This window comes from Hyla sarda, chromosome 3, assembly GCF_029499605.1.
Source record: "Hyla sarda isolate aHylSar1 chromosome 3, aHylSar1.hap1, whole genome shotgun sequence".
NCBI lineage: Eukaryota > Metazoa > Chordata > Amphibia > Anura > Hylidae > Hyla > Hyla sarda.
Genome location: NC_079191.1, coordinates 322,105,232 through 322,125,002, shown reverse-complemented (window position 1 = coordinate 322,125,002; position 19,771 = coordinate 322,105,232). Strand labels below are relative to the sequence as shown.

The 19,771-nt window shown below is 41.2% G+C and overlaps 1 protein-coding gene across 1 annotated transcript in view; it reads left to right on the top strand.

The window, feature by feature from the left end:
• Positions 1 to 14,275: 14,275 nt before the first annotated feature.
• Positions 14,276 to 19,771, top strand: part of FBLN7 (fibulin 7) — a 117,178-nt gene continuing 111,682 nt past the window's right edge. Inside the window, exon 1 of the mRNA XM_056563353.1 lies at positions 14,276 to 14,746. Coding sequence (XP_056419328.1) covers positions 14,672 to 14,746 — 75 coding nt within the window. The 5' untranslated portion in view covers positions 14,276 to 14,671. The remainder of the gene's footprint in view (positions 14,747 to 19,771) is intronic.

The window sequence follows — 19,771 nt, the reverse complement described above, 5'->3', positions numbered from 1 at the left end:
CCCCCCCCCCTCCTGATCTCTGCCAGCACCTATGGTGCTTTTTTTTTTTTCTTCTTTCTAACTCCAGACAGGCTTTTATGAGGAGAGGCATATTTCTGGCCACTTTGCCACAAAGCCCAGATTGGTCTGATGCTGAAGTGATGGTTGACCTTTCTGGAAATTTCTCACATTAGCTCATAGGATCTCGGCCTGATTGACCATTGGGTTCTTGGTCATCTCTCCTACCAAGGCCCTTTTCCCCTGATTAGTTTGGTAGGGCGTTCATTGTTTCAAACGTCTTCCATTTTAGAATTACGGAGGCCATTGTGCTCTTGGGAACTTTCAGAGCAGCAGAAATATTTTTGTAACTTCTCCTGTCTCTAAACTCTTCAGGCAGTTGTCCTCAGGGCTTGATTTTTGCTCTTATATGCATTGTCAATGTTTTTTTTCCCCATAATCATGTCCATTTAACTGAATTTACCACAAGTGACTCCAAGCAAGGTGTAGAAAAATCTCCAAGATGACCAAGAGAAATGTGAGACCCTAGAGTTAAGTGTCATATCAGCAGGTCTGAATACAAAATTATAGTTTTCCCCATTTAATTTGCATAACTTTTCTTAAAATCTATTGTTAAATTGTCAAAATTGGGTATTGAGGGCAGAATGAAGGTAGAAAATATACATAAAGTATCATTTTATTCCACCAACTTATAGTTGCATTTGCTTTTTGTCAATCGTATATATTGTTTTGGAATTGCTCTATGAAAAAATTTACAGATTTGTCATCTCAGCCAGCAGAGGGTGCCAAATGACTTGGTTGAAATGCATGCTTTCAACATTTTTGACAGGCTATGCATACATGCAGACCTTTTTGCAAATCCATTTCCTCTTGTAGTTTGCTGTCATTAACTTTCAGAATGCTTTAAGCTATGGTAGCATTTATTTGCATTACATAGCTCTGATTTTTGGCAACAATTATGATGTACACTGTGTGGACGCACTGTATTGCATTGCTTTTTGATCCTGTATTGTTTGGGCAATACTATTTGGAAAAAAAATGCTAAAGGCCTTTGAACATTTGTCCTGGGGACAATCCATTCTTAGTAGTCACATGTTCAGTATGCTAAGACTGCATGCTTTTTTGGCATTGTACAGGAATGAGTAGGTGTATTCAGGTTATCATTTTAGGCCAATCTATAAAGAACAATGCACTTTTTTAATATACAGTAATGTCTTGTTTTACAGAAATAATTCTTATGTTCATCACAAGATGGGTGTGACAGGTAACCGTGGACCCAACTCTGCATTTTCTCCTAACAGTTTAGAGCAGGTTTAAAGGGAACCTGTCTCCTTTTTTATGCTGCCCACATTGGGGCCAGCATTATACAGGTGACAAGTTTCGTAGAAGGAAAGAAAAATATATATTTATAAAATTCCTTATGTTACCCATGTGTTACGCCTCTCTTTATTCCCTGTCTTGTTCCTTACCGGGGAAGTCAAAAGTTTTCATACACTTAGGTTGAAGTCAAGAAAACTCTTTTAAATCACTAGGAAAAAAAAAGTTATGTCCTTAGAAGTTTCTAATAGGCTAATGGATATCATGTGAGGTCATTGAAGGTATATCTGTGACAGGATTTAAAGATCTTATAAAACGCTATGTACTGTATAGCCACAATGCAAAGTGGTATTAACAATGTTACTCCTGTATTGAGATATTTATAGCATTATGTAAATATAGGAGTATTGTTATAAAATTAGGAGGATCATTATAAAGATTGCTGTATTGTATCAGAAATACATACTATTAATACCACTTTCTGCTGGGGATATACATGGCTGCCACAGGGGGAGGAGGTTAAAAGAGAACTACGGGATTGAAAATTTTATCCCCTATCCTAAGGATAGGGGATAAGTTTCAGATTGCGGGGGGTCCAACCGCTGGGGCCCTCACACGATCTCCCGTACGGGCCCCGGCTCTCTGCATAGAGAGCGCGTGTCGACACCGCACGAGGCGGCGGCTGACACGCTCCCTCCATTTACTGCTATGGGAGAGCCGAAGCGCTGCCTTCGGCAATTTCTCGCTCTCCCATAGCAGTGTATGGAGGGGGCGTGTCGGCCGCTGCTTCGTGCGGTGATGAACACGCCCACTCTAACCAGAGAGCCGGGGCCCTGTACGGGAGATCGCGGGGGGCACCAGCGGTCGGACCCCCCGCGATCTGAAACTTATCCCCTATCCTTAGGATAGGGGCTACGTTTTTCAATCCCGTAGTTCTCCTTTAACCCTTTGTATTGTGCAGTGTTAATGCATTTCCCAATTTTTATTTGGAGAGTATTTTTTTGCAAAGTTTTTTAGACTTGCTAGCCTCTTTGCTTGAAACATAGGAAAATTGAAAGAAACTGGCCATGACATCAGAAAAAGAATTGTCCATCCTTGGATAAAATTGCCTAACACCTGCAGGTCTCACAATCATCTGTACCATAAAGCCACACACCATTCTACTGTTCAGGTAGCCGATACATTTGGTCTGTGAAACCACTGCCCAAAATCACCATAAAGAAAACAATGCTATGACTTTTTGGAGGAATGTGCTCTGGTCTGATGAAACCAAAATAAAACTGTTTGCCCATAATGACCATGGATATGTATAAAGGACAAGGCTGGCAAGAAGGAGAAAGCAATCCTTGATGTGAAGCATAGAAGTAGCTGTAGCCAGGAACCTAAAACTTGGGCACAAATGCATCTTAAGAATAGACATGCAAACAAAATAATTGCAGCAGTTCACAGCAGGGATGTCCACAGTCCAGTTTATTGTGACTTAATTTGGCTCATCAACCTCATTTTCTCTCTGTGCGTACTACTGTGTAAACAATTTTTTGGGTTGGGTTTGTCTTCATATCCATCTTTGCTTGTTCTCTTGTACGACAATCTGGATATTCCTGTGACCCAAGGGGTGTCCCATCTGATTGGTAAACCATATTGCTTCACTTCCCAGCTCAGACATATGGCAGAGGGTTCTGCTCTTCATTTGATTCCAGCTTTTTCTAATAGAACATCTAGGGGAGCTTGACTACAATATTCAAGCCCATCTAGCTGGTTAGGCAAACTGAATTCCCCTAACCTTTTCTTTAGAGAGCTTACTAACTCTATCTTTTATTTTTTAAACTGATCTCCCCCTCCTACTGACTTGGTGCCATTGCGTTGCCCCAGGATGGTATTGGGTCGCCACCTTTTACAGCTTTTGTTGGGGAGTGGGAGTCTGAAATCTGAGTGTTTAGGATATGAGAAATTTGGCCTTTCTCTTTAGAAACAAGCCTTGTTTCATGTAGGCTGTAGGAAAATGATTTTAAACTGTTGTCCCATTGGTGTGAGACCTGAGATTGAAGCAAATTGTTCAAACTTGTTTAGATATCTGTTGAAAGTGTGGGGAACAAAGAGTTACCTACCTGCATATTTGTTGGTCTTGCCGATATATTTCCCAATTCCTGTAAGCCCTCTATAAGCAGTACTCAAAAGTAACAGGGACCACTCCATATCTGTTCTGGGTAGAAATAACTCCACTGAACGAACAAAGACTTCTATAGTTCTTCCTCCAAGCTGCCAGGAGGGTGATTCCCAGGCACTGGAAATTCTCAGATTCTGCCACATTTTTCAAGTGTCTCTCTGAACTTTTATTTTTTATTTATTGTATGGAGGAATTGGTATAAGTGTCAGAGTGGATAACATTCATCATGTGCCAGACCTTTACAGACTGGCTATGGGAACAACATGTTTTTTTTCTACAAAGTTAGGTGGGTTAACTTAACCCTCCCTTTTTTCTTTCTTCTCTCCATTCTACTTGGTGTTTGTCCATCCTTCTGATATTTAACGTTTTACTGGTTTGTAGTTGTCCCCTGAGAATGTTTCCCTCATACTTTCTTTGACCTTTGAATTTATACCTATACCTGGATCTGTGATTAACTGATACCTGCTTAATAATTCAATATTATATTCAAAATTTAGTCAAATAATCTCGCTATCTTCATAAACATACGGTAACTTACTTTACCTTGTTTAATTCAGGTTATTAAGGTTATCCATCAACTCTGACATGTCTGTTTTAGCAAATATTTGAATTCATTAGGACTCTGCACCATGCTGTTTTTCTGTCATACCTCCTGAAAATGTATTACTACTGGGTGGTATTACCTGTGTCAGAAAAGGGTGTCCCTACACAGTCTGCCAGCACTAGTTTTGTCACACTGGACACAGATATACCTAGAGAACCAGATAATAGAAATACATGCATTCTTAGCCAAAGCGTAAGTAACTCAGGTCACCCATGCAGCGAGTAGGCCCAGTCCTGGGATTCCCTTTACTATTTTGGGGGTAGTAAGACCTATGCAGGACTACTGTCATCAGACCTGAGACCTGCTGCGATTGCTTCTTATAGGCTGGAGAAGCGTCTGGCAGCACTCTGCTCACTCCCTGGCTGTCAATCAAATCAGACCTTTTCTTTGTAGAGGATTATGGTGACAGGTAACCTATGAGACATGTTTGGCAGACTGATAAACAAATGAACATATTTTTTTTTAATTAAATGTCTTGTTTTATAAATAAAGTTTACAAATTCAAAGAATAAAACACATGTCCCCAACAAGAGTTGTGACTTGTAACAAAGGAAGGGCTTTTAAACTCTTTAGGGTGAGTGCACACATGACAAATTTGTGGCAGAAATTTCCGCAAGTCAAAATCCATTTCTTTTATCTGAATTGGCATATTTTAGATAAATAGGACTATTGCGTGAACATCTGCAACAAATCTGCTTTGCTTTGAATTTACCTTTTGAGATGAAAATCCAACAAAGAGTGGAAAAGATGTTGGTTCTCCCTAGGCAACTGTATATTTAATATTGGTGCAGAAATAAAAAGGGAAGGTTAAAAAAGGATAACATATTGGTAGATAAAGAGAGACTTCAAAGCTTTCGGATTGAAAACTAAAAAGCAATATGCCTTGAAAATAGGAAATGCTCCACAAAATAAGTTGCACCTGAAACACACCATTAGAATAGCAAGTACATTTTCCCTTTTACTTACTATGGGAAATTGGTGCAATGCCCAGACTGTCGTGACTATTTCTTCCAGCCACAACTTGTGCCTGAACAAACATTTTAGCCTCTGCACTTTTCCAGCACCTATAGTGCCCCAAACAGTAATTATAATCATCTTGATGTCTCACACAGTAGAGTGGGTATGGGGATATGTGGGTTGGGGAAGAGAGTTAGGTCACTCCAGTAAGTAGACAGGCCCCTTTAACTAGTTTTCCACATTACACAGGTGCCATGAATAGGTAGGTCCCCCTGTAGATGGATACTCCTTGTAGGTGTAGCCCCCTTTAGGTAGATGTATTGCAGCAGCCCCTCTTTAGGAAGTTGTAGTGCAGCAGCCCCCTTTCTGTAGCTACTAGTAGCAGCAGGTCCCCTTAAATAGTTGTATTGTAGGACTAAAACTAAGTTGAGACTTCATGTTTTGTACAGATCTGTTTCCAGTAATGCACTTCTTTATAGCATAGAGAAGAGTACAGTGAGTGACATCAGTATATAACAGTAGATAACACTGGATCCACCACCTTTCACAGCAGAGCTCATCATCTAACCTGGAAAGGTTTACCCCCTGATACTTTCACAGAGATGGTACATGGCGTTTTTAAATCATCTGAATGGGATAGCTCAAGTCATTTGCTGTCTATGGTGCCTGGGTCATGCTGTAAAGCATATTGCTAAATGCTGTTACAATAGCTCAAGCACGGAGCCTGCCCCCATTATGCCCCCCCCCCCCTCACCTCCAAAAGAAAAAAAAATACATTGCGGACTGGTTGGCTTATTCTTGGCCTTCTCAAACGGAGGACAATATGATGTTGAGCCTGGTGAGTGGATTCCTCATCTTCCACAGTTACATGCCTGTTCCCTCATTCTCTGTCTTTCCTTCCCTTCCCTTCCCTAGTGCTTAGCAAAAGGATAGCGACATTCAGCCTTTGGAGTTTAATAATGCAGAGGTGGAGGAGGTTTAAGCAGTGGCCAACCATAGCACTAGTGGGGCTGGTGGTAGTAGACGTGGTGGCGATATTGTAAGGCATCATGGTGGAGGAGCACAGAGCCTGTGATATCAGAAGTTCCTACTGAGGAGTTTGATGATGATGATGATGATGATTTAGTTTTGGACAGGATGCCAGGTGATGAGGAGGAGACCTGTTCAGACAGGGAGGCTAGTTTTGGTACTCTTAACAATGAAGAGCAGAGGTAGGGCCTGAGCATCTGTCAAATATATCAAACGTAGGCCTGCTGGTATGATCAGGTCAGGAGCAGGTGAAGGCGACACTGTTACATCTGTAAGTTGGTGAAAAAAAGCCTTTTAGACTAGGGACAAAGTCAGGTGGTGTACCTACCTGGTATTCTGTTGTGTGGAATTTTTTTTTCTACCAGATGAAGATAACATGGCACAGTGTCATCTCTGCAAACAGAAAGGAAGGGGCGAGCCAGGGTCCAAGTTTAGGAACTATGACTCTATGTAAGCACATGAAGTGGCATTACAAGGTCTGGCTACAACTAGCACTAGTCCACCACCCCTATCACTAGTCCATCACTGCCTGCTGTGCACTGGCTACAATGCCTACCACCACTCCACTCCTGCTGTCATCTGGCTACTACAACTACCACCAGTCCACCACCCCTGCTGGCTACAGATACCACTAGTTCACCACTGCCTGCTGTCCACTTGCTACAGCTACTACTAGTTAACTACTGCCTGCTGTCCGCTGGCTACTACAACTAACACTATTCCACCACCTTTGCTGCTGCTACTGCCAGTCAAGCATACACATATGCAACTCATCAAAAACTGAAAAAAAAGAGATTTGGGGGGGGTGGGGGGCTCACAATATATATATATATATATATATATATATATATATATATATATATATAAAATATATGCCGAGGCACTTGTGTAGTATAGAGTAGAAAAGAGAAGATAGACCTCAAGGTATATATGTGTGTAAAGATGAACAAGCTAGTTAGATATGCATAAACAATTTATTAGTGAAATACAATTGAAAGTATATCCAAGCAGGGCCCTTGCTGTGGACTGTATACTTATTGGTACTCAAAATTCATACATGGACAAAGATGAACTGTTAAAATGATCTAAAATCATATAAAATTTGTTTGAAAGTCATTGAAGGTATATATGTTGTAGAAAAGCGTTGTAAAAAATCCTCAATACAGCCACCCACAAGTAGTTCAATATATTGATATTATATCCGTGGTATTTAGTAGCAAAGTGATAGTTTGCATTAAGAGGCTGGTGCTATGCACCACTCACCGCACCGCTTCTAATGATCTCCAGGATGGGAACCTCGCTTGTCAGGACTTGGACGACTGTGCGGCCGGCCGGGGATGGTGTTCGTGTGCTGGTCGGGCTTGGTATCTGGAGTGGCACAGGTTGGTGTCTGGCCGGTATTTGGCGGTGGAATGAAGGCAACAGTCCGGCGGTGAGTGTGGGCAGACAGCGTCCTCATGTGTCCAGTGCTGCAGAGTGATCGTCTGAGCAGTAGGCTGCAAATTGTGGGGTTCCAGCAGTTGAAAGTGCTGGAAATGCTGTAGATGGTTGTTTCTTCAGGGTGGTCTGTATTGACAAGGTGGGTAGGTATCCTAGATGCGTTTCGGGAGACCCCTTTCTCAATAGCAGTGTAGTAGATACCCCATCTCTCTCTGAGTCTTATATAGTCCGTTTTTGATGGCACGAGTGTAATTAGGATAATTAGAATAGTGTTAGAAAAGAGTTGATTCCAGTCTTTATGTAAAATGTGGACAGATAGATTAGGAAAATGCGGACTGCATTGTAAACTCATAGCATGTCTAAAAACTAGCTTGTATAAAATGCAATATGTGTAAAACGATATGTTTAAAATGATAGTGAAAAAAATGAATGTGAATGGAAAACGAGCTGAGAATGAGAATTAAATAGAATGGGAATAAATAGAAGGATAAACGTGGATGTATATTTCTCAATTTGACAAGGAATGTATGAAAAAAATTTAGCAATAAAAGTGAATTCTGTATGTGTGATGGAAATGTATAAATGCAATGTGGACAGAATGTAAAAATATAGAAATATAAAAAACAAAAATAGAGATATATGTAAAAAATCTCTACATGAAACTGAAAATTTCCAGTTCGGAATTTAACCCTTTGGGTTCTATCATTTCTAGTTCATATATTTTTCTGGCCTCGGCTCCAGACATTTTTGCAATGTAATTGCCCCCCCCCCCCCCCCCCCTCCATTCTTTTTTGATTTTTTTTCTATACCTGTGTAAATTAAATGGGAAGGGTCTTGATTATGGAATTGTGTAAAATGTAGTGATGGCTGTTTGGTGTTACCTTTTTTGATGTTATTGATGTGTTCTGAGATACGTGTTTTGAGTGATCTTTTTGTCCTGCCCACATATTGTTTATTGCAATTGCATTTAATGACGTAGATTACCCCTTTAGTATTGCAGGATATGCTGTCTGTGATGTTCCATTTGTAATTGTTGACTGTGGAAGTTATTATTTCGGTTTTCTTTGGAAAATTGGTTATTTTACAAGGATTAAATCCTTGTAAATTGAGCCATGATTTTTCTGTATGTGTAATGGATTTATTCTGTATAGTGGGGGCTATTCGTGAGCTGAGGTTGGGGGCTTTAGTGTAGATGATGGATGGAGTTGATGTTAGAATTGGGTTGAGAATTTTATCCTGCTATAAGAAATGCCAGTTATTTTTGATAATTCTTTCTATTTTTTTTATGTTCATGATTGTACGGGAGGATAAGACGTATTATATCTTCTTTTTGAGGTATTTGTGTTGTATGATTAAAATAGGAACTTTTCTCCTGATTTTCTATCTTTATTTTAGCTTTGTCTAATCTTCTTTTATGGTATCCTTTTTGTATGAATTTATGGGTAAGGGATTTGGCTTTGATTTGATATTGATTGTCACTTGTACAATTTCGTTTCAATCTTCTGCATTGGCCGGAAGGGAATATTGAGCAGCCATCTTGGAAGGTGTCAGCTAGAAAAAAGGATATAGCTATTTTTGGCAGTAGGTTTGAGGAATGTGCTAAGTTCTAATCTATCTCCTGTGTTGGTAATCTTTAGGTCTAAAAATTCAATGGTTTTAAGATCTGTAGATGCAGTAAAATTTGAATTCAAAGTGTTATTATTAAGACTGTTTAAAAATGTTTTAAGTACCGTATATCCCGGCGTAAAAGACGACTTTTTAACCCCGAATTTTCTTCTGAAAAGTCGGGGGGTCGTCTTATACGCCGGGTATTGAGGTCCGGGATAGGAAAACTTCTGATTATCTGCCCAGGCCGGCTCCCGTGTGTGGCTGCAGGTGGGGGCCGGCCAGAGCAAGTAAAAACTAATACTGTATACTAAAAACCAGGGTGCCTGCAGCTGTTGTGAAACTACAACTCCCAGCACGGCAAAGGCTGTCCGGGCATGCTGGGAGTTGTAGTTTTACAACAGCTGGAGGCCCCCTGGTTTTTAGTATACAGTATTAGTTTTTACTTGCTCTGGCCGGCCCCCGCCTGCAGCCACACACGGGAGCCGGCCCGGGCAGATAATCATAGGTATTCCTATGCCGGACATCCCTGTGTCCCGAAAAATCTTTTCGGGACATAAGGATGTCCGCCGGTCACTTACCATTCCCCGGCGGCGCGTGTCCTCCTGCGGTCCGGTCCTCCGTCTCTATGGTTGTATGCACGGGACGTCATAGCAGTAGATGATGACCCTGGCCGGAGGAGCGGTGATCGGAACACTGTTGGGGCAGACCAGTACAGACATACAGCCTGCAGCCATACACTGTATATGGCTGGAAGCTGTATGTCTGTTGGGGGGAGCTGCCAATCTAATGTGGGGGGAGCTGCCTACTATTGTGGGGGAGCTGCCTACAAATGTGGGGGGAGCTGCCTACTATTGTGGGGGGAAATGCTGACCTAATGTGGGGGAATTGCCTACAAATGTGGGGGGAGCTACCTACTATTGTGGGGGAACTGCTGACCTAATGTGGGGGGAGCTGCCTACTATTGTGGGGGAACTGCTACTAATGTGGGGAAGCTGCCTACTAATGTGGGGTAACTCCCGACCTATTGTGGGGGAGCTGCCTACTATTGTGGGGAAACTGCCGACCTAATGTAGGGGAGCTGCCGACCTAATGTGGGGGAGCTGGCAATCTAATGTGGGGGAACTGCCAACCTAATGTGGGGGAACTGGCAACCTAATGTGGGGGAACTGCCAACTTAATGTGGGGGGAACTGCCAACTTAATGTGGGGGGAACTATACTGCCTACCTAATGTGGGGGGAACTATACTGCCTACCTAATTTGGGGGGAACTATACTGCCTACCTAATGTGGGGGAACATGATGCCTACCTAATGTGGGGGAACTACAAAGTACTGTACATCGCGGTAGGAGGGGTAGTTTTATATGGCGAGTATATCCCAAACTCTGTATTTTAACTGTAAAAGTTGGGGGTCGTCTTATACGCCAAGTCGTCTTATACGCCGGCATATACGGTACTTCTGGTGTTTTTTGCCAAATTAAAATAATATCATCAATATATCGTCACCATAGGACCAGGACCGCGCCCAACTGGGGAGTGATGGTAAGTGCCTCCCATGCAGACATAAATAAGTTTGCGTAGCTAGGCGCGAACTTCGTTCCCATGGCGGTACCTGTTTTTTTGTAGATAAAATGTGTCATTAAAATGGAAATAGTTGTGTGTTAAAATGAATAATATACTATCTAAAATGAATTGGATCTGTGTAGGTGGCATATTTCCTTGTGTTAAAAATTGCTTTACTGCATCGATACCGAGTTCGTGTTGGATGACTGTATATAGTGAACTTACATCCAGGGTTAATTTACACAGGTATAGAAAAAATCAAAAAAGAATGGGGGGGGGGGGCAATTACATTCCAAAAATGTCTAAAGCTGAGGCCAGACAAATAAATGAACTAGAAATGATAGAACCAAAGGGTTAAATTCCGAACTAGAAATTTTCGGTTTCATGTAGAGATTTTTTACATATATCTATATATTTTTATTGAGTTTTTTATTTTTTTTATATTTCTATATTTTTACATTCTGTCTACATTGCATTTATACATTTCCATCACACATACAGAATTCACTTTTATTGCTACATTTGTTTCATACATTCCTTGTCAAATTGAGAAATATACATCCAGTTTTATCCTTCTATTTATTCCCATTCTATTTAATTCTCTTTCTCAGCTCGTTTCCATTCATATTCATTTGTTTCACTATCATTTTATACTTGTCGTTTTACACATATTGCATTTTATACAAGCTAGTTTTTAGACATGCTATGAGTTTACAATGCAGTCCGCATTTCCCTAATCTATCTGTCCACATTTTACAAAGAGACTGGAATCAACTCACACTATTCTAATTATCGTAATTACACTCATGCCATCAAAAACGGACTATATGAGACTCAGAGAGAGATGGGGTATCTACTACATTGCTATTGAGAAAGGGGTCTCCCCGAAACGCGTCTAGCCTACCCACCTTGTCAATACAGACCACCCTGAAGAAACAACCATCTACAGCATTTCCAGCACTTTCAACTGCTGGAACCCCCCCCCCCCCCCCCCCAATTTGCAGCCCACCGCCCAGACGAGCACTCTGCAGCGCTGGACACATGAGGACGCTGTCTGCTCACACTCACGGCCGGACTGTTGCCTTCATTCCACCGCCAAATACCAGCCAGATGCCAACCTGTGCCACTCCGGATACCAAGCCCGACCAGACACACGGACACCATCCCCGGGCCGTCCGCACAGACGTGCCAGTCCTGACAAGCGAGGTTCCCATCCTGGAGATCATTAGAAGCAGTGCTGTGAGTGGTGCATAGCACCAGCCTCTTAATGTAAACTATCCCTTTGCTACTAAATACCACGGATATAATATCAATATATTGAACTACTTGTGGGTGGCTGTATCGAGGATTTTTTGCAACGCTTTTCTACAACAAATCATCATTTTAACAGTTAATCTTTGTCCATGTATGAATTTTGAGTACTAATAAGTATACAGTCCACAGTAAGGGCCTGCTTGGACATACTTTCAATTGTATTTCACTAATAAATTGTTTATGCATAGCTAACTAGCTTGTTCATCTTTACATATATACAGTGGTCCCTCAACATACGATGGTAATTTGTTCCAAACGACCCATCGTTTGTCGAATCCATCGTATGTTGAGGGATCCGTGTAATGTAAAGTATAGGAAGCTGTACTCGCCTGTCCCCGCGGCTCCGGACCAGGTCCTCACCGCTCCCGATGCTGTCCCAGGGGCTCCCGAAGCTGTCCCGCTGCTCCGGTGTCTTCTTCGGGATCCTCCGGCTTCTTCCGCATCTTCTGCAGGGTCCGGGCCTCGCTTTCTGGTGACGTTATTACGCTGCTGCGCCGGCACGGCGTGTGTAGTGACGTAATAACGATGCCGGAAAGCGAGGCCCGGACCCGGAGAAGATGCAGAAGACGCCGGAGGATCGCAAAGTGGACCCAGAGCAGCGGGAATAGGTAAGAGAACCTGTCCGGGATGCTTAAACTGCTATCCAACAGCAGCTTAAGCATTTTGTGCTGTCGGATAGCAGTTAATGCGATGGCCCCGACATATAAATGCATCGTATGTCGATGCTGACATCAACATGCGATGGCCTCTGAGAGGCCATCGTATGTCGATTTTATCATATGTCGGGGCCATCACATGTCGGGGGGGTTACTGTATGTACCTTGAGGTCTGTCTTCTATGATCCCCAAAAAATTGGTAATTTTTTTAGGCTTTTCATACAAAAGCTTTTTCTTCTTCACTGTTATGAGACACAAATCCCGTTGCAACAGTACAAAAGTCTGCCACTGCCTGCTGTCTGCTGGCTACAGCTAACACTAGATAACCACTGTCTGCTATCCACTAGCTACAGCTACCGCTAGCCCACCAATGCCTGCTGTCTGCAGTGATGACCAACGACTAGTCCATAACTGACACTGACAGGCATATTGTGTGCATGAAAGAAAAGATGAGTACTGGATAGAAACATAATAATATGTTTCTATATTGTGGGCATGAAAAGATGTGTACTGGATAGCTACATTCAAAGACCCTCAGTATAAAGCCTTTCAAGAAGGAGGCTAAATTACATTTTTATAGGGACAAGCTACACAGCCAGTATGTCACAGCTTTCCAACAGCAAATCTCTGCCAAACGGGGGCCACTTCCTGCTCCCCACTGAGTCTATGCTCCACTCCCTCTGCCAGCACTACACCTGCAAGAAGCAGGAGCAGCAGCATGAATCCTCACCAAAGGAATGCACCGCTACTACACACACAACCCCCATGATCCCAAAAAAGGGATAATTTTTTTCTACTTTTCAATGTTTACAAAAGCTATTTCTTCTTGACTATTTTCGGACATCAATATTCTGTTGCTGGTCCCAAATAAGGTAGAATTTTTGGAAAACGCCAAATACCTTCATGTGCATTTAAACACTGGCAGGCATCTGCCAACAAGCAGGGATACGTTACGCTCCTTTTTTTGTGTTAAAAAGCAAACAAAATCCCCTGGTGTAGTGTGTCTTTATCCAAGCTATCAGTTACTATGGATTACTGCATGTTGCTGTAACGTTGACATTAACTTAGTCTTAAAACCATTTTAAAACTTCTTGAATATATTCCTAGGTGACCATAGCAGGGTTATACAGAGCTTTAGACCTCCTAGGCAGTGTTTATACACAATTTTTTGAGGGTTATTGCATTGTAGTTTTGTGTAGAACTTTTAAAGTAAAAGGTTCGCTCAAACTTTTCAGAATAGTGGGGCTCATGGTTCCCCAACAGCTTTTTCCGTTACCGTAGGTAACGGAAAAAGCTGTTGGGGAACTATGAGCCCCACTATTCTGAAAAGTTTGATCGAACCTTTTTTAATGTCCCCAATGAATTTGAGAATTTTAGTGTTGATAAACAGTATAGATTATACAATATACATGGGAAAACTGTCATGATTTAAGACCATTTCCATGTTGTGCGTCACCCTACTTTTTCTTTTCTTTGGAAATCACAGCAATATCAAATAATTCACATTGCAGCCATTCTTTGTGCTTTTTACATTCAGATGACAGACTGTGCCCAGCAGAGAGCCTGATCCCATGAATTAACACTTCCTTTTTATTATCTTAAAGAATTCCAAATTTTGTCGGGCTGAATGAGATGTAGTAACTCGCTTGCAAGGTCCTGGGCATTTTTTCCATAAGGCGTCCTTTCCCCACCTTTCAGTTTTGCTGAGAAAAATGTGGGAGGGATAGAGAAAGACTCAGTAAGGTACAAGCAGCAACTTAGGTGTCAACAGTTGGAGAAAGCTGTGTACGGTAGCAGACAGACACTTGCACGCTCTGCCTGGCTTGCTACTCTTTCAGCTTCATTGACATTCAGTTTTGATCTTGCAACATCAGTGGTCATGCTGCCTCTTTCAGATGTTTGGGTGTGAGTTGGAGACATCTGCTAGAAAAGAATTCACAGAGGAGAGAAGACAGGGAAGAAGCTCTGTGGTTTTCATTACCCTTCAGTCTCATTGCATCTTGCAGTAAGGACTTGTCAGTATGACCTCTGGATTACAGTACAGTCTACTTTTGTTCCTTTGTTTTACAGACTTTCAGGAGTCACAGGCAGCTCAGGTAAGATATTCTATGTATTCTATGTTCTTCTGAAATGATGCAATGATAGTACGCACTATTCTTATTCAATCCTGCCCGGGCTGCAAAAGAAGTGAAAATAAACTTTCACTTACCTTCCTACGTTCTCCCGAAGCTCCGCTACAGCTGATCGGTCGGTCGGGCTGTCTTCTTCCTATTTCTCTTAGCCTGGAACATCACACGGCACTTCAGCCTATCTCCGGCTGAGGTGGGACATCGCTGCGGCCGGTGATAAACTGAAGCGCCGTGTGACATTCCGGGCTAAGGGAAGTAGGAAGAAGACAGTCCGGCCGACCGATCAGCTGTAGCGGAGCTCCGGGGGAACGTAGGAAGGTAAGTGAAAGTTTATTTTCACTTTTTTTGCAGCCCGGACAGGATAGAATAAGAATAGTCCGTACCCGACTATTCCTTTAGGGTCTATTCACACGTACAGTATTCTGCGCAGATTTGATGCGCAGGATTTTATGCTGCAGATTCTAATGTAAACTAAATCCTGTGCAGCCAATCTGCACATCAAATCTGCGCAGAATACTGTACGTGTGAATAGACCCTAAAGGAGCTAAAATAAGTATAATTTATAAAAATCTCATTGCATGTAAATGTTTTGGGAGATTCTCAGGACTGGAGATAAATGAGATAAAGTAGTATTATAGTTTTTATTTACATTATGTCAGTTATCTATTTATAAACATTACATTTAACATTTGACCAACCAGATATGGCTTATAACAGTGAACAATAGATGTTGATAAAATAGGTTGGGTCTCCCTTTAAAAACCTAGACAGTTAGAAAGTTTAAAAAGCTAGTACTCCTTTTTGTTACCTATAACTATTTTCAGTTGCTTGTACACTTCACAAAGATTGAAGTGTTTTATCACTTGGAACTGTCTGGTTGATATGAGAAAGCAGTTATTTCAGAATCCATTTAGATTGGTGTCCATGCCACATTTTTCATTAAGAATCTCCATTCTTGCTGCCACTTCAAGGAATGTATTATGAGACTGTGTAAGCCTGGATTCACACATTGTGGATTTGCTGTAGCATTATGATACATTGACACTATTGACTCACAGTGTAAAAAATCCAGAGTGGATTTTCTCATCTGCAGTGTGCCCTTTCTTTTGTAGAAATGGCGCATATTTTCACAGTGGATTTCATTCATTGCAATATAATGAGTGAGAGCCTTGGCTAAATTCCACACCGAAATAAACAATGAAATCCACATGTAACACATGGATTTCATTGAGGATTTTGGCTTAGATTTTTAGGCTGGTTCTAAATAGCAGTTTATACACTGTGTGTGAACCAAGCCTTAATAGCAGCTTTCTAACACAGTGCTGAAGGAATTCAATTGTATGTATCATATTGTGCTTTGTTTGCTGTATATATCATGCATAGTGCTGTTGTGCTCAAACGTTTGCATACCCTTGGATAATTGGTAATATATGTACCATTTGTAAAGAAAACACAAGTGAATAGGTAAAACACATTTTTTTTTTCTTATGGGATTCATGTGGGTTATAACAGAATAGCACAATCCTAAAACAAAACATAAAACATCAAAATAAATGGACCCCTGTTCAAAAGTGACCATAAAGCTGTATTGGGGTCTCACCACTCCTATTACAGTGTACACAAAACTGTGAGGTGTCAAAGTGTTGTCAGGCAGATTGTACCTGGATTTTTTTGGGTAATGGCACAGTAAAGGCTTCTTTATGGCAACTTGACCATACAGATAATTTTTGTTCAAGTATCATAGCATTATGCTCCTTGAAATAACCACAGTATCTTTCTCCAAAGCAGCCTGTATTTATCTTGAGGTTACCTGTGGGTTTTTTCTTTGTATCCCAAACAATTTTTCTGTCAGTCGTGGCTGAAATCTTTCTTGGTCTGTCTGGCCTTGGCATGGTATCAAGAGATCTACAAATTTTCCACTTTTTATTAAGTGACTTAACAGTACTGGCTGGCATTTTCACGGCTTTGGATGTCATTTTACATTATCTTTATAAAGTTCCATTACCTTTTTATACAGGTTTTTTAAGAGTTCTTTTCTGCTCCCCAAGGTCCGTATCTAGCCTGCTCAGTGCATCCACATGAGAGCTAACACATTCATTGACATATTCAGTGGGGGAAATTAACCTTTTAAAGGGGTACTGTGCCACATTACAATTTTACCTTTGAAAGGGCTACTCCAGTGGAATTTTTTTTTTTTTAATCAACTGGTGCCAGAAAGTTAAACAGATTTGTAAAGTACTTCTATTTAAAAATCTTAATCCATACAGTACTTATCTGCTGCTGTATAATACAGAGTTTTTTCTTTTCTGGAGTTCTTTTCAGTCTAGCCACAGTGCTCTCTGCTGACACCTCTGTCTGTATCATGAACTGTCCAGACCAGGAGAGGTTTGCTATGCGGATTTGCTTGTACTCTGGACAGTTCCTGCCATGGACAGAGGTGTCAGCAGAGAGCTCTGTGGTCAGACTGAAAAGAACTTCAGAAAGAAGCACAGCTTCCTCTGGAGCATACAGCAGCTGATAAGTACTGGAAGGATTAAGATTTTTAAATAGAAGTAATTTACAAATCTGTTTCAAATTTATGGCATTGGTTGCTTTAAAAAAAATAGTTTTCCATTGGAGTACCCCTTTAAAAGCTTAATTCAAAGTATGCATACTTTTGTAATGTGCATGTATTACCTTTTCCTAGGTCTTGATACTGCTTTCGGCCTGATCCGCTTGGCTGTGAGTAGATTATTATTTTGGCCCCAAATTTACCCCCATAGAAGACTATGTGGCGGCCATTTTGTGACAATGTGTCACAAACTATAGTCATCTCAATGGCCTTGGCCAGCTCATGTCAGGCCAGCCCCTATGAAATGATGATAGTATGTGAGGACGCTTGCTCAGCTTTGATTTGCTGTGCAAGCTGAATGTCACAGTTGGAGCCAATAAGGGAAGGACACCTGGAAGGCTGGGCGGCTGCATAACACAAAGAGGATGTGCAAGGGGACATTGGACATGTAGTTTTTGGGAAGCATGCTCTACATTGGAAAACCTAACAATGTGACGATTTGAAATGGCAGGAGAGTGGGTCTCAAGGGGTCCAGGAATAGAATGTTGGAATAATTAATACTTGGGAGAGCAGGTGAGACAAGAGAACACTGTTCCCTGAATTTTTCTTTGTCATCTGCAGGATAACCCCTTTATATTTACCATTTTAACGTGTGTGTCTGTAACAAGGCCAAACATTTAGGGGCATGAAAACTTTTAAACAGGACTATTTGGGTACCATACTTCTTATATCATCATGATTTTAACAACTATGTGATAATAAATGACTTCATATGATCACTACAATTTTTTTGCACAGTCATATTTTCTAAATTGATGCCATAATTTACAATTTCTGCCAGGATACGCAATTTTTGCGCAAAACTGTATGCCAAATTCCCTGTTGCTGTTTATACAGTTTGTTGTCTGTCTATAGATAACAGATGTGTGTTAGGGTGCATGCACACCATGTTTTCAGGCTACGGCTGCCTTATCTGGCTCGGGAGGGGAAAACAGTGTGCTCCCGTACCCCAGCCGGACCAGCGCTGAAATCCATTAACTTCAGTGAGCCGACCGGAGTCACCGCTTGACTCCGGTCGGCTCATTTTTGACCCGTATCCGGTTTTCTGACAGGACTTAAAACCGTAGTATTACCAAACAGGCAGAACGGTTTCAGTAGGTGGTGTGAACAGGTACCTAAATGAGTTTATGTGTTGCAGAACTAAGAATATAGTGTACGCTATAACTTGTGAATGTAAACACTATTATATTGGAAGTACAATTAGACCAGTCAACATACGTTTTAGAGAGCACGTTCGATCCATAAGCCCTGGCAAAAGCTCACCCAGACTAATAGAACATATAAATACTGAACATAACAGACATACAGATAAATTATCATTTATTGGTGTTGTGATGACTCGCTCTTGCAGACAGGTGCGGTTGCAGTATAGAGGCACGTAAACAGGACTTTTCAAATCAAAGTTGTGTTTTATTCACACTTGGCAAACAGCAAATTCCCTTTTCGAAGTTGGGTGTCACCAACACCGGAGACCCACATAGGGCCGACTTCAAAGCGGAAAAGGCCTGCTTTGCCTGTTCGTTCCAACGCACCATTACGGACTTTCGTCCCTTCAGGAGGTCTGTTAACCCCTTAAGGACCCAGCCCAAATATTCCTTAAGGACCCGGCCATTTTTTTGAACATCTGACCACTGTCACTTCAAGCATTAATAACTCTGGGATGCTTTTACCTTTCATTCTGATTCCGAGAATGTTTTTTCGTGACATATTCTACTTTATGTTAGTGGTAAAATTTTGTCAATACTTGTATCATTTCTTGGTGAAAAATTCCAAAATTTGATGAAAAAATTGAAAATTTGCATTTTTTTTTATTTGAAGCTCTCTGCTTATAAGGAAAATGGATATTCCAAATAAATTATACATTGATTCACATATACAATATGTCTACTTTATGACTGCATCATAAAGTTTACATGTTTTTACTTTTGGAAGACATCAGAGGGCTTCAAAGTTCAGCAGCAATTTTCCAATTTTTCACAATCTTTTCAAAATCGGAATCTTTCAGGGACCAGTTCAGTTTTGAAGTGGATTTGAAGGGTCTTCATATTAGAAATACCCCACAAATGACCCAATTATAAAAACTGCACCCCTCAAAGTATTCAAAATCACATTCAGAAAGTGTGTTAACCCTTTAGGTGTTTCACAGGAATAGCAGCAAAGTGAAGGAGAAAATTCAAAATCTTCATTTTTTACAATCGCATGTTCTTGTAGACCCAGTTTTTGAATTTTTACAAGGGGTAATGGGAGAAAAATCCCCCAAAATTTGTAACCCAATTTCTCTCGAGTAAGGAAATACCTCATATGTGTATGTCAAGGGTTCGGCGGGTGCAGTAGAGGGCTCAGAAGGGAAGGAGAGACAATGGGATTTTGGAGAGTGAATT